Source organism: Triturus cristatus, chromosome 2_1, assembly GCF_964204655.1.
Source record: "Triturus cristatus chromosome 2_1, aTriCri1.1, whole genome shotgun sequence".
Lineage (NCBI taxonomy): Eukaryota > Metazoa > Chordata > Amphibia > Caudata > Salamandridae > Triturus > Triturus cristatus.
In genome coordinates, this window is record NC_140581.1 from 601,550,554 (window position 1) to 601,571,412 (window position 20,859).

General features: G+C 47.3%; 1 protein-coding gene across 23 annotated transcripts in view; it reads left to right on the top strand.

The window, feature by feature from the left end:
* The window catches only part of CAST (calpastatin), a 564,844-nt gene that overhangs the window by 311,579 nt on the left and 232,406 nt on the right, over nucleotides 1-20,859 (top strand). For all 23 annotated transcript variants that reach the window (XM_085632507.1, XM_085632509.1, XM_085632510.1 and 20 more), the window contains 2 exons: nucleotides 6,228-6,335; nucleotides 8,008-8,109. In XM_085632507.1, coding sequence (XP_085488633.1) covers nucleotides 6,228-6,335; nucleotides 8,008-8,109 — 210 coding nt within the window. The remainder of the gene's footprint in view (nucleotides 1-6,227; nucleotides 6,336-8,007; nucleotides 8,110-20,859) is intronic.

The window sequence follows — 20,859 nt, forward strand, 5'->3', positions numbered from 1 at the left end:
AAAATGGAAGAAGTTAGAGAGAGATATATTTGATATGGAATTAACTCTGGTGCACACATGACGAGACAGCCAGAAACACTTTAGACCAAAAGCGCCAGGAATATAAAAACATTAGTAACAAAAGCAGCCGGGACTAAACACTTAGCGGCACAACACAAAATATAGCAGCTTGGGGGTAGGGCAGGCAAACTCATATCATGGCTCGACAGGCAGGAACAGACAGACTGCTGGGTAACCACTTTGAAAGCAGATACAGGAGAAATATTGAAGGACCCACAGGTGATAGCGGAGGCCTTCGCATTCCTGTTTTGCGCAATTGTATTCTCCCGCTATCTCAGTCACAGCTGACCAGTCCAGGGATTTATTGGCAGACCTTCTTTTTCCGATCCTCTCTCCAGAACATTGGGTGGCACTGGAGGTTCACCCAACAGAAGATGAAATATCTCAGCAATCTGTAGTATACAATCCAGGAAGGTGATGGGACCGAACGGCCTCCCAATAGAATTTCCTTTTACTAACTGCCACCGAAATAGATGTACCTAGAAAACAAAAAACGAGGTATGTTGCTGGAGGATTAAAGGTTGCCCTCAATAGCAGTAATACGCAAGAAGGGTAAGCCAGCGGAGGACTGTAGTTCCTACCACCCTATCTCTCTGCCCAATGTGGAGGTCAAAATCCTGGCGAAACCACTAGTGACTTGTCTGCTTCAATTTGTTACCAAACTAGTCCACCCATGCAAATCTGGCTTCATGCCGGGGCGTAACACGGCCCTCAATCTGCGCCACCTCCATGGAGTGATGGGAAAAATAGTTATGATAAGAGGATGCAGCAATATTGTCCCTTGATGCCCACATGGACTTAGATATCATCGAGTGGACCTATCTGTTCACTGTCCTGGAGCTCATGGGACTTGGCCAGAACTTCTTGGCTTGGATCCAACTGCTCTATGCAGAGCATTTAGCACAGGTGGTGGTAAATGGACATACCTCACAGGTGTTTCCTCTGCGTCAAGAGACACTTCAAGGCTGCCCCCTGTGACCAATAATATTTGCTCTGATCCTAGAGCCCTTGGCAACCTGGATAAGGGGGATCCATTGGCCCAAAGACTACGATGGGCGAAAGGGTGGGAAGACAAAATCTCCTTATACGCAGACAATGTACTCTTATATGTTGCATCACCACGGATTCTCCAGATAGGCACTGACTTTGGAAAATACTAAGGGTATACCATAAGCAGATCAAAGTCAACTATATATATCCTATATGGCCCTGCCATCGAATTGTGGGGCGACGATAGTGACAGAGGGTTTTCGGTATTTAAGGATATTTGTTACAGCTGACCCTGAACTTTTCATACACACAATCTATTGGGCCTACAGACTCTTACAAAGTGACATGAACCATTGGAGATCACTGCCGCTGTCCTTACTTGGCCGTGTGGCCCTTTTTAAAATGACGGCGTTACCATGCTTCCTCTATGCCTGACGCCTATTTTAACACGATAGTGGATGAAGTTAGGACCGTTTTTTGGGATGGGCGGCCCCTGAGCACTGTGACATATAAACTTGTTAGGGGATGGTACCATGGTGGGATTGCATTACCCAACATTCAAGCATATTATTGGGCAGCCCAACTGTCTGTTACAAACCAGTGTGCTCACCATCCACATGACGAGCCATCATGTCCGATAAATATATGGCTCACGGGCTCTGGAGGCTATGGAAGGGCCCATACACAAACCCTAGGCATCAACACCAACTGCACAAAAGAAATCGCCCTGTGGCATCAAGTGACTAAGCGACTGGGATGGCACAACAAAGTGACGCAGACTATGCCTCTATGGAAAGCTGAGAGGTGGGCAGACTAAGCTCCTGCCCGGGCTTAGATAAATGGGTCACCAATGGTACCTCGAGGGTGGGTGACCTGTGGGCAAGAGGAGGAATAGTCCCATTCTGTGATTTACAGAAGGAATATGGAATGTCAATCGTGGAAACATTCAGATAACTACAAATACGACAAGTCCTGATGGCAGTTATCCCACCTGACAAAGACCTGCCAGAGGCCTCCCCATTGGAAGATAGACTCCTAATAGACTACATGGACCGAAGGGCCATCTCCATGATCTACCAAATAAAAATCAATAACCTATCTGACTCCCTTTCGCGCCTTTGTGAACTTTGGTAGGAAGACTTAGGAAACTTAGAAGACGATGATTTGCGGAAGGGCTTTCCTCTCCTCGGGAAGTAGCCATAACATCACGACTGAGGCTGATGCAGCTTAAAATATTTCATAGATCATATTTTTCCTGTGGTACCCTGGTTAAAATGGGAAGGAGGGGCGATGCTATTGTAGAAGGCTTTGCATGCAGGAGGGTACGTTCTGCCATATATTATGGGAACGCCCGGCCATCAAACTCTGTTGGGAGGCGGTGGTGTATCAGATGCGGGGTGTGTGTGTGGTGAACTTTTCTGCCTAAACTGTCTTCTCAGTGTGTGGGAGGCAACGGGCATGACTCAAATGGAGAAGCTCTGGGACACCTTGGGACTGACAATTGCAAAACAAAACACAGCCAGGAGATAGGGAGCGCTGGAGACGCTAACGTTAGGGGAATGGGAACGAGACATGGACTGGTGCATGTTAGAAGAATGGGTAGTCTACGAAAGAAGGGGATGTACCCGGAAGTGGGACCTGGTGTGGTGCAAATGAAATGCACACAGGGGCGGTATATGTGTCTCGCCCTCCAGTCGAATGGGCAGAACTCACTGGAAAAGGAACATGATGGAGGAAAATGGCGAAGAATTGTAATGGGTCACTGATGGTTTGAACTGAACACTGTACGGTCAATCTTAATTGGTTTGCTTGTCATAACTGTGCTTATACTTAACAGCTGCTGTATGACTACATAAGTTTATTAAAAAGAGTTGGAAAAGAAACCTTATCATGCACAAAAGATTCTGGAGCAAACAAAGCAGTTTTAGGCAGTGCCTCTAATGAATCTCTGATGGGGATAGTGTGGAAGGCTATCACTTAGAACATACATGATTCAGCTCTACAGAAGCAACTAAAATGAAGGAAAGAGCCGATTCAGTTGCAAATAAAATTAAATTTGTTTATTATACAAAATCTCTTTTGGTGGCTCTTTTTTGTAGCGCTCAATACTGAAATTGGCACAAAGGGTTTGTAGTTAAATGTATTTTTTAAAATCTCAAACAAACTAAGTGAACACCATACAAGAACATTAAAAGTCCCAAACTACACACTCTGGTAGATGACCCCTACTAGTGAAACCTTTACTAAAATTGTCCCAGGAAATATTGTGTAAAAGCATGGCAAGTACTTCATTGGTATTCTGCCAGGTCTCAATGGACCTCTGATAACTTGTCCTTACTCGCAGGGAAGAAGTTGTGCTCAGTGGGCTCTCTTTCTGCCTGAGAGTAGCAGTTAACCTGTAAAAGAGATTAACAATTTAGGGACACTGATCGATCCAGAACCCTCTTTCGATCACCAGTTGACACATACTTCAGCTGATCATTCGCCCTTAGAACTTCACATTGATTTTGATCATTCAGTCTACCTCGGCCTCCCTAATAAAAGTATTCAGTACCTTCAGTTCATATGATATACAGCTTCAAGAACGCTGATCACCCAAAGAAAATGTGACCATGTTTCAGGTTATCCATACTAGTTTCAGTGGCTTCCGGTCTAAAAAGTAGTGGAGGCTCCATCGCTATGGAGGAGGAGCGTCGCCCCACTGTTTTTGACCAGTGTAAAGGAAAGGAAATATCAAATGATGATACTTTTGAGTTATGCTTATGGAGCAGGGCAGGAGAGCAGCTAGTTGCCCACTCCTTAGTGCGCAGTGACCGTTTAGTCGCTCCTCTCGACCACCCAAACCAGTCATGCGCACTTTCCCCGTTCTCCATGCAGGCTGCAGCCTGCGGGGAGAACAAGCCCAGGCCCCCATTCCCTGGTTGAGTGTCGAACCAGGATGCTCAAAACTAATCAGGGGAACCTGGGTGCTTACCAATCATAATGCTGCATAGCAGAATTGTGGTTGGTCAGGGGATTCTGGGTGCTAACCAATCATTGCTCAGGGGAGTCTAGCTGATCTTCCTATCCCACGAAGAGAGCAGGAGCAAGGAGCAGCAATGCGGGACCCGGGGGCAAGGTAGGTGTATAATTTGCATTTTTCTGTTTTACACTGCACAACCCCGCGTACACCTTTACCCGCCCCGCCCCACCACGCACCCGCCCTGCCTCGCCACCCACGAGTCATGCAGGCCACTACCGCTAAAAAGGAATATTTTACAGTATTCTTGTTTAAATCTAAAGACTCATCCATAGACATGCCTCAAAATATCTGTCAAAAAAGGTTTCCAAACATGTACCTTAACGTAGGCTAAGATTTGTAGCTGAACTGTTATTTAATATCCCTCAAACAAGACAAAAAAGCTGTAGAAATAGGATTTTCCAAGTACAAAGAGCAACAATCCGAAATGAATTCCCTTCAGATAATGTTCTGACTGAAATCACTTCAGTATGCTTTTGGTGTGGTAAATTTAAGGAAATGTTCTTTAGGAGGTATTTGTTATTGTTGGTGGATTTTTCTGTACGTCTTTCCTCCACCCTAACTATACCCATCGTGACTATGCCATTTCTACAGCTTGGATCTCTGTCCTTGAACATAAGTGGTATTTTCAACATGTCTTCTATGTGTCCTGTCCCCTCTCTGGAGCAGTTTCCTTCTTACAGCAGTGTGATGCACAGCTTGTGCCCTGCAGAAATCGACATGTATTTATTGTCTAACCCTGCCATATGTTATTGAAAAATGCCATGGGCCAAGTTAACTAGCTTCATTGTGCTGTGTATGATGTGGCTTTTTATGGGTGAAACTGACATTCCCATTTAGGTTTGCATAAGTTAGGTCAGTGGATCATGTATTAATATGCAATACAAATTAGGATTGTCTAGCTCAGCTTAAAGGGCATGTCACTATTGATGTGTACCTGTAGAATACTCTAAATCTCTGGCTTGTTTTTATTAGCTCTGTTGCTGTCCACTTCAGCTGTTAACTATTAAGTGTATATGGGAGTGAGTTGAGCCCCCATTGAATACTGCATACAACCACAGCATCAAAATGGGTTAATTATCTGAAAAGTGATATTCATGCATTTTGTTTTTGTTAACCTTTTACTGCGGAGCCAGCACCAAAATGTTTTCCTCCTGCTCTAGCTAACGTTTGCAGTGCTTAGCTATTGTTTTATAACAAACTGATTATGAGGTAAAACCCATTCCAATCAATGGTTGTCTTTTAAGGTTGATTTTGCATAACAGGGAACCTTCATTTCTATATAGGATGAAAGAATATACTATGGTATATAAGTACTTGGGTTCTGAAGTACAGATGGATTTTTATAAGATGTGTTTACTTTTTGTATAGCGGTTCAGTGTACAAATTGTTGGTATGATATCTTCTTACAATGGAGTATATCTAGTGATTCCAGCTATCTAGGGGCCTAGATTTGAATCAGAGAACCAGTAGTGGACCAGACAAAGGCATGAAAAGAAATTCTGTCCTTCATAGGCAACCAGAAAAAGCTGATGCATCCTCTTAGAAATTACTTTTTCCCATGTTCTAAAGCTAGGTACATGGCCTTGTTTTAAACTTTATCAATGATTCATATTTTTATAAGGAGGCCTACAGTTGGCAAATCGAACTGATATAGCCGTCAATTACTGGTAGCTCTTTAAAGGCTTTTAAAGAGTGCCCACTGTCCTTCATTTTCTAGATGTCTTATTCATTAGGATATTCCAGACCATAATGTTTAGTTCTCATCACTGATATTAGGAAGTTGTCAGCCTTATTCTCTGTGGACTTTCAAGGCTGATGCAAAGCTGCAGTCCTGGCAAATGCCTTGATGTGGTCACAATTTGTCTGGCAGTGCAAAGTAGTTCATCTTTGGATGGTATTCGTTAGTGTCACTTCACATCAGTAGGACTCAACAGTTACACAAAGACAGCAAAATGCTTAGAAGTGTAGCCAGACTGTGTCTATTGCTAAGGTTCTGCTCTGGCTAGGTGACTTTTAATATGAGGTGTTTTAGGAAACTATATAGGAGTAGATCTAAATGCTGTCTTAATAAGGAAGTTAAAGAGGATCTTTCTTCAACAGTCTTGTTTATGTTTTGAGGTATAATCATTAAGAAACCTTTTTTCATTTTCACCAGACACCGATGGGCGAAGAGGATCTTGTCTCTGCCTTTTCGTCTGACTTTACCTGTGCTTCCTCCCCCGATAAAAAGAAACAAAAGCTGGAAGGTGCAAAGCCAGAAGAGGTAAACTGATGCATTTATCATAGAATAAATGTATGAAAGGCAATTTTGTGTGATCTGCCTGTCATTTTGTGATGTGACTCATGCACACAAACTGTCAAGGAAGTCATCAAACAAGCTGCTTAAACTGATACTAATTAGGCAGGTGTCTATTTGAGACTCCTTATGATTGGCTATGAACACAGGGATGGTGACCAGCAAGGACTGCAAACCTCCTTCCCGCGTTTGCATACACAAATGGAAAAATGCTTATTTTAAAACTGACCCTGTTCCTTAAACAAACAGGTTCTGCTTTAAAAAAGTTTCATATTTGGGAAGATCTTAAGGGAACCACTGGACCACTGCCTGCTCCCAGAAGCCACCAGAAACAATTACCGAATGGGGAGCTATTCATGGGGACTGCTTACAATGGGAAAATGAGCTACCTAGTCGTCTGAGCTGTTTGCAACTGTTTAATGGTTGGCAACCATAAGCGTGAGTAAAAACCATACAGACATCTCCTTATTAATCACAAATAGTGGTGCATGCACTTGGACACCTTGCAGTTAAACGGCTATGTCAACAGCAATCTAAATAGACATGAGCATTTTTAGCAGTCTCAGTCTGCAGATGCTGCAATAGTAAAATTTGCAATTGTCTGTCTAACTCTGGTATAGTTCCAATGTAATATTCTCTCAGTATGTATATAACATTATTAACCTTACGAACTGAAGCACACTGTTGACCCCACTCTCCCCCAGAGTGAAATTTAATTACCAATCACATTCTCCAAACTGAATATTGCATTGCTGCAGTGTAGAACTATGTACCTCTAAATGATGCATTTGTACACAATTGCATTTTATGCATCGTTGCTATTCGTCGTTCTCTGGCCAGTGGTTCAGCATTTACATGACTTTGCAACATCCATCAAAACTACTGCAGATCTATATGGTGAATTGGTTATTAGAGTGGGTCATCATGTCACAATAGATGGTACCTTGTTACAGGGACTCAGTCACAGATCTTGCACGCTGCATTTTACAACATGGCACTGTCTCTGTACGTTTGTTACAAAGTATCTTTCTCTGTTGACGCTGCTTTGTTACAATATTTCTGCCTTTGGATACAGTATTTTTACAAGGTAACCTAGATTTTGCACCGTTACAAATGAACACAATTCTGCATTGCTTCAGCATGGCATTCTCAATGTATGGATGCTGTAGTGTTACACCATGCAACATTTAGGATCTAAGGAGTACTCCAGTCTTACATCACACCATATCCATGAATTATACTATGCTGCAGCAATGAATTCTCTGTGTGTTCGTTACTTTGGCCAAGTAAAAAATACACGAATTACTTTTTCTTTACAATAAAATGAGTGCGCTGAACAGGATAGCATAGCATTTCAAAAAGGTACTTACCCAAGTCACTCCGTCTGCTCTGTCTTTTTGTTGGGAAATTGCCATGTGAGCAACAAAATGCACATTTAACTTGCAACAGCCACCATGTTCACATTAAAGGTAATATCGAATAGGGCAGGGTTTTTTGTCTGTGTTGTTCAAACTATGTGTTTACAGTGTAACCTTGAGTATGAATTGTATTTTTTAGTCTTGTGCTGCTGTTTATAAAGCTGTTGTACGTTTGCACCAGCAGTGAATGATCCCTTACACTCTTACATGCGCTCTTTTAGTGTGGAATAGACGACAGTGCCTTAGACGATCTAATGGGGACGCTTGAAGGACCTGAAGTGAATATTCCAGAGACGCCTGAATTCACAGGACCAGAGATTACGGTAAAGTCTCTCTCTTACATTGAAGTAGATGAATGGGCTCATTGTATTATGTAGACTCTCTCTCTCACTCTCTCACTCTCTCACTCTCTCTCACTCTGCATTTATTGTTGCGGCCATCTTAGGTTGGGCGCTATTGGACGAGCGCTCTAGTCGCTCTACATAAGGAGGGGCTTTGCTCTAAATCGGGAGATTACCTTGCATAGACCCCTAAGGCTGCTCCTGAGCGGTCGCTCGCTTAAAACGCTTTTTAAAACTTTTAAACTGCTCATTGGAATTGTTTGATTGAATTTCCCTTTGTGTCCGTCCCCTCCCCTTCGAGCTACTTTTTGCACATTTTAGGGGCGGATATTAATGCCCAGGACACACTAGCACCTCATTACTCTTCCCCGCTTCCCAGGTGGGGCTTGGCCGTCCTCGAGGCTTAGTTCACCGGGTCCCGGGTTGCTGTAGTTGGCGGCCATCTTAGGTTGGGCGCTATTGGACGAGCGCTCTAGTCGCTCTACATAAGGAGGGGCTTTGCTCTAAATCGGGAGATTACCTTGCATAGACCCCTAAGGCTGCTCCTGAGCGGTCGCTCGCTTAAAACGCTTTTTAAAACTTTTAAACTGCTCATTGGAATTGTTTGATTGAATTTCCCTTTGTGTCCGTCCCCTCCCCTTCGAGCTACTTTTTGCACATTTTAGGGGCTGATATTAATGCCCAGGACACACTAGCACCTCATTACTCTTCCCCGCTTCCCAGGTGGGGCTTGGCCGTCCTCGAGGCTTAGTTCACCGGGTCCCGGGTTGCTGTAGTTGGCGGCCATCTTAGGTTGGGCGCTATTGGACGAGCGCTCTAGTCGCTCTACATAAATGGTCAGCCATGCCTCCGCGCAGCGGACGCGGACAGCGGACGCGCCGGACCTGCGCCGGAGGTTCGCCAGAGGTAAGCCCGTTTGCGCCCGTTCGCGCTCGGTCGGGCTCAGGGACCAGAACCTCTGACCAATCTCCCAGCTGCTCACAGACTTACTCCCGCCTGGCTCTCCTTGCATTGAGGAGTGTCTCGCGGCCCCCTTGCACTCATTCTATAAATCTTGCGACGGATCGTCCCTTCTGTCAACACTGCCCGTTTAGAACCTCGGAAGCGGATATTAACACTACTAATCCAGAAGGCACCCTGAAAATGGCTTTGGTCAATTGCCGCTCATTACCCAAACATGCCACTGAAATCTTCTTGTTAATCCAAGATCTCGGACTTGACATTCTTTTTTTAACTGAAACGTGGTTGGGATCCACGTCCGGTCCAGATATTGTTCAGGCCCTTCCTCCTGGATATCTGATCCAACGTAGGGACAGACAACTCAAAGTTGGAGGAGGGATAGCCATAATATACAGGGAGCACTTAATTTGTCGTATGATCGACAGCTCCATTCCTGACTGTGAAAGCGCACAATTTGCCATCACTTTATCCCCAGAAGTGTCATTTTCTGGACTTCTGATCTACCGTCCCCCTGGCGCTATTGGACAATTTCCGAAAGGAACCATTGAATCAACCATAGCGTTAGCTAGCAGGGTCTCAAATTTTATAGTACTAGGAGACCTGAATCTTCATTTCAATAATCCCTCAGATACCACTGCCACAGAATTAACTAAAGATCTTGCGGCATGTGAACTGAATTTGATAGTCTCACACCCTACCCACTCTAAAGGGAACCTTTTAGACCCCATATTTTCCAATATTGTGGACTTAACATCAGCTGAGCCTTATCCCACCCCCTGGACAGATCATATGGTCATCCCCTTCATATGGAATACGCCCACACCCGGTCCAACAGAACCGTCCAGAAAAACTCTGAGTAGGCGGTGGACGAAATTAAAAATGAACGAATGGGCAGAGGCACTGAATATAAGCGAGCCTCAGGTTAATCAGGACATTGACAGGGCTAATGTGGACTTTAACCAATGGATTGAATCATCATTGGATAGGGTGCTCCCTAAAACAAACATCTCCAAAAAGAAAGCCTCCACTAAACAACCTTGGTTCACTTCTGAGCTAAGGCTCCTAAAACAAGAATGTAAACGGTTAGAGAGACAGTGGAGAAAACACTTTGTGGAAGAGAAAAAAACTAAATACAAACTCTCTCTAAAAAAATATAAATCTGCTCTTAACGTGTCCAAATCCATCTTTTATGCAGAAAAAATAGAGATCTCAGCCAATGCCCCAAGAGAGATGTTCAAGATAGCTAAATCCCTGTTAAAAGCCCCCGACCCGCCATCCTCATTACTCTGCACGGAGGAGGCTGATGCTCACTGCATCAATCTGGCGAATTTCTTTGCTGAAAAAATTCAAAAGATCCTCCTGTCCCTCCCCCCTCTACCTCCTGAAGAACCTATCCTCCCTTTGCCAGATGATACAGATATTACTCTGCCTTGCCTCCCTTCCTTTTCCCCCCTCAGTACTGAATTGTTGCCCACGCTTTTCAACTCTGTAAAAAGCGGCTCCCCGCTAGATCCTGCCCCTATGAATATTTTAAAGTTAGCCTTATCCAACATCAGTACATACATTATCCATCTAGTTAACACCTCACTGGAATTAGGAAGGGTACCCCAAGACTGGAAACTGGCAATGGTTAAGGCCCTGTTAAAAAAGCCTCATCTCGACCCCCAGGACTTCTCCAATTATCGTCCCATTTCCCTGCTCCCCGGCATCAGTAAACTCGCAGAGAAATGGGTAAATAAACAACTAGCATCCTTTCTGGAGACCCATAACCTGCTCCACCCAACTCAAACTGGGTTTCGGAAAGGACAGGGCACGGAGACGGCACTGCTGAGGGTGGTAGAGGACTCCAGGAGGATTCTGGACGCAGGTGGCAGCGCGGCCATTATCCTCCTGGACCTCAGTGCCGCCTTCGACACGGTGAACCACCGTGTCCTCCTGTCTCGTCTTAAAAAACTGGGCGTCAAAGACAGGGCACTCATGTGGTTGGAGTCCTTTCTTGGTGACAGATCCTTTAAGGTCTTTACAGAAAATAGCTGCTCTCCAGCAATGCCATTACAGTGTGGGGTGCCACAGGGCTCCTCCCTTAGCCCCACACTGTTTAATGTTTATATGGCGCCCCTGGCAGAAGTAGTTGCCCCTTTTGGGATCCAACTGGTAAGCTATGCTGACGACACCCAGCTAGTTGTTTCTCTCAATCAGTTGGAATCCTCCCCCTCCAGGCTCTGTCATTGCCTGGAAGCAGTAGCAAACTGGATGGACCTGTCCCATCTGAAATTGAATGGAGGTAAAACGGAGCTGATGCTTCTAGGAAAACGAGCCACATTTGACAACTCGATACATTGGCCCTCCTGTATGGGTCCAGGACCCACTCCAAAGACCGAGATAAAGAGTCTCGGCTTTTGGTTGGATGCCGAGTTGTCATTTAAGACCCAGGCAAGGAAAACAGTAGCCACTTGCTTCGGACTGCTGAAAACAATCCGGAAAATCCTTCCTCAGTTACCCGAGGCAGCAAAGGAAACCATTGTCCGGTCCCTTGTTATATCCAGGTTGGATTATGGGAATGCGCTCTATCTTGGAGCCCCCGTGTCGGTTATACGACAACTTCAGGTTGTCCAGAATTCCGCAGCACGGCTACTCACGGGCACCAGCCATCGTACCTCAGCCAGGCCCGCACTTTGCACCTTGCATTGGCTCCCCATAAAGGAGCGAATCTATTTTAAGACCCTCTGCACGGTCCATAAAACACTCTATGGGAGTGGCCCCCCCATTCTAGATGATATGATCAGACCTTACAATCCTACCAGGAATCTTCGCTCGAACCAACAAAATCTGCTGACAGTTCCTAGGATCAGCAGATCCCGCACAGGAGGTCGCCTGTTCTCGCACAACGCGGCTGGGCTGTGGAATGCTCTTCCCCCACCTCTCCGCCAAGAGCCTAACCTCCCTGTCTTTCGAAAAAAGTTAAAAACTCTTCTGTTTCCAAACAACTAGTTAAAATAGCTCTAGATTCCCAATCCTTCTCTGCTTGGTTAGTCTTAAGCGCTGGGATGCTCCCGAGTAGCCATGCGCTATAGAAGAGCCTTTTAATAATAATAATAATAATAATTGTTGTTCTGGCATAGCCTTAGCTTGCCTTGGTTATTGGTTGTATTTTTCTTTTTTTTTTTTGCATGCCTGATTGTTCCTAAATGTGGATACATTCTGGCTACTATAATTACACAAATAAATTGGTGTCTAATGCTCTTACTATTATGCATGTGTCACTCACCCAGTTAAGCAGAACTGAAATGTAAGCGTTTCATATAAGTTGGTGCTTAAAACTAAACAAAATCTTTGATGCAGAATATATGGTACTGGAGTCACAAAAATACATGCAGTTTTTCTGTGTTTCTTTCCAAAGGATACGTTCTTCATAGAGTGTGAGATAGTTCACTATTAAAACAAGGAATTTCGATTGTTTTTCTTGTTGGCTATATTGGACTGAGTCTTGTTTTTCAGCTTGTGCTGCAGGCTGTTAACATCTCACTGAAGCCACGGATTTTGATCACTAGGTGCAAATATTTTGATCACCTGTAGTACAAGCCCCATGGCATACGGACTCGTATCTTTTAAAAAATATATTTTTTATTGAACATTTTGCTATTTAAACTTTTAACAACACTGGAGGCATATATTGCAACCTGAACTTGGTGCAATGTATATAAATAATGTTCATAGAACAAATTATGTCTGGCTGTGTCATGTCATTTGAAGAAGTGAGTTACGGTGGAGCACTCCGTGATATCAGAATAAATGGGAATAGTTTCCTTCACCATAATCAACCTGGGGCTGTTTGGCCAGTGTATCCGTTTGTACTAGGGATCCTCACTTGGTAGGAAAAAGGGATATAAAATAGTAATCCGTTCAATAAACACCCTCAGACATCACTCGTAGTAAACTAGTAAAACTATAATGAAGCAGCTGGACCTTTCTCAATCAAAGTAAAAGAGGTAAACTAATCGCAGAATGCAGTACAGATCATGGATCCCATGTACCAACCCATCCTGGCACTCCAAGAAAAAAGGAACTAGAAGTTGAGTTTAGCACACCCCAAGCAATAGGCGCTAAGAGGAACAGTGTGAGGATTGCGCCGCAAGGTGGGGAATGCGAAAGGCTGTGAGCTTACGGAGGAACAGTGTTGTCTCCACCTTGGGCAAGAAAGGTCACAGGAGTCCATCCCAACTCGATTACTAGGGGTATATCTGATAGAGACTACAAGCCGCAGATTCCTTAACGTAGAATTATCCCCAGGCGTGAGACAGGACCCGGAAAACTTTCTTTGCCCCAGCATCTCTGCGCGTCTCGGGGGTTGTGGTACCCCGCGACTCGGCCCTGACGTCGTCCACGGGTGTGACGTCAGTGAGGTCACATGAGCCCCACCCCGGCGCGCTGACATCAGTTTTCCTTCTTTTCCACATGCAACGCGGATCCGGATCGTGTCCCTGACCTGTTTTCAGGCCTTCTTTTCATGCTTTGTGTTGTGGGTCAGTGTGCGAATGCCTTCGGACTTTAAGACGTGCTCGTCTTGCGCACGTCAGATGTCGGCGATGGACACTCATCCTATTTGCATGTGGTGTTTGGGCGAGCACCATGATTCCACGGACTGTGACGCTTGCCAGCATCTGAAGCCTAAGTCCCGACGGGAGCGCCGGATGAAGCTCCTTTCGGCCCGCTTGTCCAGATCGGTGTCATCTCCGCAACCGTCCCCCGCGGAAGGGTCCAGAAATCGTTGACTCTGACATCGTCTGTCACCGAGGCCCCTAGGGCATCACTCGCCCGTCAGTAAGTCTTGTTACTTGAACAGCGTTTAGCTCGCGCTGCGCTTGCAACCGCCTGCTATATTGACTACTTCTGGTACCTTTCTAAAATATCCCGTTTTTCATCTGTGTTAGTTGTTATTTTACATTTACCCTGATTTTAAAATTGCGCCCTCTTACCTGCACATTAAAATTGTTGTCACCGCTGTTGAGCGGGTCCATTCCCTGGGATTTCTAGCGTTTGCCGGCCATATTGGGGGGAACTCCGGGATGCCTGGCGGCGCCATTTTGGAGGTTGACGCTCTAGCTGTCATAAGGACGCTAGACCGCTATTTAAGGGGGTCATGGCATCGCGCAGCGGATTCGCGCAGCGGGATCGCCGGATTTCCGCCGGAGTTGCGCCTGAGTTCAGCCCGTCTGCTCCCGTCCGCGCTGCGGCCGCGCTGCAGGACGGGCTGGTTACGGAGGATTTTCATTCATCACCTCAGGTATGTGGGTCCTATTCATTGCAGGAGTTGATTACTCTTAAACCTCCTCCGTTACCATGTCACCATAGGTTTTCACCTGAGGGCCTTTTACGCGCTACTGTTTGTCATACCTGTAACAATAGTCTTTGGCCCTCGCTTATTAGGGAAGAGGCGAATCATGCTCCTATTATTAAAGGGAATGATATTCAACATCGAAAGGGTTTCCTAGTTAATGCTAGGTCCCTAATTAAAAACAATGTGGCTTTCCATGACTTTGTAACTGCAAGGAAACCCTCTTGGGTTTTTGTTACCGAAACCTGGGTGTCGGACTCTTCTGGTCATGACTTAAGGTTCGCTGTCCCTGATGGCTATGCTTTACAGAGACTTGATAGAACAAGATGTAGGGGAGGTGGGCTGGCTATTCTTTATGACACGTCATTGGTCTGTTGTACTAAAGCCTTATCGGGGTCTTCGGACCTGTTTGAGGCTATGTACTTTTGTATCTCCTGCTCTCCGTCGGTATCTTTTACAGGAGTTCTTATTTACAGACCCCCTGGTCCTAGATCTAATTTTAGCGGTGAGTTGTTTAGAATCCTGGAACCGTATTTTGGTAAGCCCCATCTGATCATCCTGGGAGACCTTAATTTTCATTTAGAAGATTTGGGCTCCAATGATACATTCTCATTGATCGACTCACTGTATGCGTGTGGTTTTGGTCAATTGGTAAGGGTTCCAACCCATCAAGCAGGTCACATTTTAGATGGGGTGTTCTCAAATGATCCGAGACTGTCAGTCGGTTCCCCTGTTAGGCTGATCTGGTCCGACCATTTGGCAGTGCCTTTGGACTTAGCTGTTCCCTCTGCAGGGCCACCCAAATTGAGATCTTTCAATATAGTATCTAAGAGGTGCTATAAGAACATCACCAATGAGTCTCTTATTCCTTTCATTGGGGCTTTTTCATATTCCCCTTCGAAAGATGTAGGGGTGGCTGCGCAGGAGCTTGCTAATTCCATATCCAGAGCCGTTGATTTATTGGCCCCCTCTTCTTTACGATATGCAGCAAGACTCAAACCTTCTGCTCCGTGGTTCTCTGAACCCCTAAGGCTTTTGAGGCAGGGCGTTAGAAGAGAGGAAAGAAAATGGCGGAAACGTTGAGATCCTATGGAAAGAGAGGCATATATACATCTGTTGTGAGTGTATAAGGTTAGGGTGATTGAGGAAAAACAGGAGTTTTTTTCCAATCTTACCTCATCCCTTTCCTCTTCTAAGGAGCTTTTTAAGATCGTAGACTCCTTGTGCTCTCTTCAAATGCCTGATCCTGTGGTAGGGTTGCAAGAGTTGTGCAATAAGATCTTGGAGTTCATCCATAACAAAATCGAGGACATTTACCTCACTTTGGAATTACAGAAGAGCACTTTGGGATTGCATCTCTCTTCAAATTTGGCTAAAATGGAGCTGTGGAATAGGGATTCTTCTAAGACCCTCACCCACTTTCCTCCGCTGTCCCTTGAAAAACTTGGCCTGTTGTTGGAAAAGACCAAATCCGCCTCTCCCTTGGATCCCTGCTCTCTGAAGGTTTTGAAATCGTGTCAGGATACGCTATTACCTCCTATGATGAAGGTTATGAATGATGCCATGGCACAGGGAATTTTCCCAGCTGCCTGGAAAAAGGCGATAGTGAGGCCCTTGCTTAAGAAGCCCAGCTTGGACCCAGAAATATTGAAAAATTTCCGTCCTATATCCCTGTTGCCCGCCCCAGCTAAAATGCTTGAGTCCTACCTTAACTTTCATCTGTCGAACTTTCTGAATTCCTCTGGTTATCTAGACAATTCCCAGCACGGTTTCAGAAAGTACCATAGTACGGAGTCAGCCCTAACTATGGTGATGAATAACATCCGAATGAAGGTGGATCAAGGTCAGACCACAGTTCTGGTCCTACTGGACCTTACGGCAGCTTTCGATACCCTATCTCCCTCAACTTTAACATCTCGTTTGGGGGAACTAGGTGTATCTGGCCCGGCTCTAAGCCTTCTGTCCTCTTTTTTAGAGCTTAGAGAACAGAGGGTTAAGCTTGGAGAGTTTCTCTCCCCTGCTAAATCCTTGCAATGTGGAGTCCCACAGGGGTCAGCCCTGAGTCCGACCCTGTTTAATATCTATGTGGCTCCACTGGCTAGGCTGGTGAAATCTCAGGGGATAGAAGTGGTGTCATACGCCGATGATACCCAAATCATGGTGTCCTTAGCTCATTCGGCCTGCACCTCCGCGCTCAGCTTCAGAAACTGCATGCAAGCAGTTGCAGATTGGATGATTTTAAACTCCCTGAAGCTGAACGGCGAAAAAACAGAGGTGCTGATCTTTGGTAAAAACCAGGATGTGTGGTCGAGTGATTGGTGGCCCCCATCGCTGGGTATCTGCCCTACGCCTGTTGGCTTGGCTAGAAATCTCGGCGTGATTTTTGACAGCTCACTGAATATGACTCTGCAGGTTAACAGAACTGTGGCCACCTGCTGGTGGGTCATCAAGATCCTGAGGAGGATTACTCACTATCTCTCCCCTCAGGCTCGTAAGCAGACGGTGGTTGCTCTGGTGGGTTCAAGACTGGACTACTGTAATGTTTTGTATGCTGACATCAACAAGGGTCTCATATCGTGCCTCCAGGTAGTACAGAATGCTGCGGCAAGATTTGTTATTGCTGCTCCCATTCAGTCCTCCACTACTTTAGCCAGGAAAAGTCTCCACTGGCTTCCGATTCAGCAGAGGATTTCTTTCAAACTCCTTTGTCTGGTGTTTGGAGCTTTCCTCTCTGGATCCTCTAACGCTCTGCGTTCTTTACTACCTCCTTATTTGCCCAGCAGGAGCATGCGCTCTTCTGAGAAGAATTTACTTGTAGTTCCTCGTGTGAAGAAAGTTAGATGGGGTGGCAGAGCTTTTTCGATTCTGGCTCCTCGTCTTTGGAATTCCCTTCCCGCACAAATTAAGGCCCAACCATCATTGGTTCCGTTTAAAAAGGCGCTTAAAACATGGTGTTTTATTCAGGCATACCAGTAAGTAATTATTTTTGATCTATTTTAGCTTTTTGGTTAGGCGCCTTGATGCCCTTTGGGCTTAGTTGCGCTTTATAAATCGGATATCATTTAATTTCATCGCTTGTCCCCGAGGCCTGGTCCTTGCTCTGCGGATGGCGCCGGTTCTCCGCGGGACATGCGGCCTGATTCGTCACCACCCTACCCGCCGTTTCCCAGCGTTGGGGTGACCTGGACCCAAATGGAGGCCTATGCTGTGGCTCTGCAGGCTTCCTTGGCCCCTCCTCCTCTTCCTAGGCCGTCCGCGGATCCATTGCCACGTGCGGGGCTTTCCACGGAGTCGCCGGTGGCTCCGGCGCTGACGTGTTCGTCTTCAGGTTTTGGAGGTGTGGTGCCGTCGGGGTGCGTCCCAATGGGGTTCCCCTCTTCAGCCCACGGCACCTCTGCCTAGCCGCAAACCCCCCAGGGGGGGGGTCCCTGTGGTGTCGCAGGAGGTCGCAGGGACTCGCGGCTCGTTCCCGAGTCCTTTTCGGTCTTCTGGGCAGGCAGCGGCCTTGCCAGAATTCGAGCTGGCCCCGCTCAGGGGCCGACGGCTGTCTGCCCTGGCGGAGCTGCGGGTGCTGGCTAGGGGCCAGGGCGCGTCCCCGGGTCCCACTCGCCTCGCCACGCAGCCGTCTGCTTTGTCGGAGGTCGAGTCGGCGCCTTTTGCCAACCCAGAGCCGGCCCCGCCCGCTCTGGTAGTGGAGGTCGTCTCGGCGTCCCCTCCGGCATCGGTCAATGTCACGCCAGCGCCTGTGGTGGACTCCACGGCGCCGTGCCAGCGTCAGGTCGTCGACTCGTTTCCAGAGGCCCCCTCCACTCTGGAGGTTCGTCAACTTTTTGTCTCCTCTTCCCCGCAGACGGACGCCGCGCCATGGCTTTTTCCCCGGCGTCTTCCAGGGAGGGCTCTTCGCCGTCCCCACGGCCCCAGCCTTCCCCAGAGGCACCTCAGGTCCCCCACTCATCCATGAATCTTCCACCATTCCGGGGCTGGCCATTTCTTCCTCCAGCTGGACTCTGGGATGGTCTGCTTAGTTTACAGCCGTCGCCCTCGGAGGAATTGCTCTCCCCCCACGGCACCCTACAGAGGCGAGTGCAGCCTATGCCCGGGCCATTTCCACGGCCGCTGGCATTTTGCACATGGGTGACCCCGCCACCCCATTCCCTATGGACCATTTGCTTGAGGTTCTCCATCAGGGCTCTGGTAGAAGGGAGCTGCTTCTTCCGTTTCGAAGCTTCGCTCCATAATTCTCTTCTGGGGGCCTAGGGACGTCCTGCCATGGGGGATCCGGTGCCACAGTCGCTCCTCCATCGCCACCGTCCTGCTCCGCATGATCCAGTCTGCCTTTCTTTCCACCCTTCTACCCAGGGCCCTCTTCTGCAGACTGCTTTTCCTTCCTTACCTTTGGTATTGTTTCCTCCGTCACGGGAGGCCGGGTGGTTGGATTCATGGGGGCGTAACCTCTCCGCTTCCTCCAGTGCTGATTTGCTGGCGCTCAACACGCTTTGTGTGTTAGCCAGGGCTACTTCCAGCTTGTGGGATTCCGTGGAGTCCCTTCTGTCTTGTGCTTCTCAAGAAGGTGTCTGCGCTGATCTGCGGTGCCATGTGATGGATGGCCGGGAGTTGGCCGCGTTTATTCTTCGTTCAGCCCTGGATGTTTCTGACGCTCTTTGCCACACTATGGCAAGTTCAGTGGCTCTCCATCGCCATGCTTGGTTGAGGGATTGCGTTTTCCCTGAGAATGTTAGGGAGTGTCTGGTTGACCTGCCCTTTGATGGGGTGCTTTTGTTTAACACCCATGCGGATGCCGCCATTCAGCGGCTCCTTGCGGGGCTCCGTCCTCCTCCCCCTCCGTAAACTTGGAAGGTCGGTCCTCTGCTGCTTTATGAGAGGTGTTATCCCACCTTTTTTCGGGGGTCTAGTGGTTCGGTTGGACTGTCTGTGTCTTCTGTGTGGGTTGGCGTGCCTTCTGGGTCCTTAAGTTGGCCCATTTGTACTGTTGGCTGCTGGTACAGCCCCTTTGGCTTTTGTGGTTCTTTGGTTGTTGGTACACCCGTATGTGTCCTCAGGTTGGGCCTTCTGTATGGTTCTTTTTGGCTGATTGGCAAGCAGTCTGTGGTTCTATCTGCAGGTCCTTTACGTTCTTGTCCTCTGCAGCGGGATTTTTCCCTAAGAGATGTTCCCATGTTTTCTTGGGATGTATCATACCCTATGTGGGGTACTTGTAGCTATTGCATAGCTCTGTCCTGCGCTAGGAAGGTGTGGTCGCCCTTTTTCGGGTTCCCTGCCTTACTTGGCATCTTTGTATACCGCTGGTGCGGTCTCTTTTGTCTTGTCCGGGCGCAGCTTGCGCTGCTCTAGGTTCTGTCATTCTCAGTGTTCACTACATCGCTCGACCAGTCTGGCATGCTGTCTACGGTGTGGTGTGGTGGCGTTTCCACCTTGCTGTCTGGCGTTTTCAGCCTGGTCCTCTGTCTGGTGTTCCAGGGGTACTAGGTTTCTCCTGGCTTTCTTGTGTTCTGGTTGACTGCTTGGGTCCATCCTCTGTGTCTCTCCTCTTTCTCTTCTGGCTGGTCCCACTTCTCTTCGTGGGTCGGTGTGTGTCTATAGCACAATCCTCCTTTGGGGATTGTTCTGAATTTCCCTGGACTCTGCTCTCGGGTTGCTCGTGGCTTGTTCTGGGTGCACTGCTCCATGGTATTGTCAGTTGCCGGCTGCACACGCCTGCTCGTTCTAGTCCACTGCCATGGCCCTTAGTGTGTGCCCTTGTGCCCCTGCCTCTTGTTCTGCTGGGGCTTTGCGCACCTGTACCTTTCTTCTTACGCCTGTGTTTCTTGGCTGTGGAGCCGTTCCTGCCTTGTCTGCTTCCTGCGGCTGATGCGTGTTCAGCTGTCCTCTATCTCTGTGTGTTTTCCTACGGCGGGCTCTGCCTCTGGTTCTACCTCTTCTCCCTGGAGTTGGGGTGTTCTTTTCCTCCTGGGTGCTCCTCTGCAGCTGTCTTTCCCTACAAGGGTTTGTGGCAGTTGTGCCTTGGATGGGCTTGGGGTCTCCTAGTCTTCCCTTTGCCTTGTTCTTGCTTACTTCTGCTTGGTAGGGGCTGGGCCGCCCTTCTTATCTCTGTGACACAACCCCTGCTGGGGCCCTGTGTTTCTTTCTCCTGGGGAGGTTCTCTCGCAGGCCCTCCTCCCCTCTGGGTATGGCTAGGGTATCTATTCTACTTTAAGGAATCTGCGGCTAGTAGTATATCAGATGTACAAGTTACTTACCTTCGGTAACGATGTATCTGGTTCTGATTCTAGTTGCAGATTCATTCACGGCCCGCCCTTCCTCCCCGTTCTGCGAGGACCTCCAGTTTAGTTTTCTGCCCTCGCCTCCCTCCGGGTAGCTTGTCTTCTGTGGGTGTCCGCTTCGCTTCCTCTCGGACAGGGTGCTTTGTTCTGCTTGAT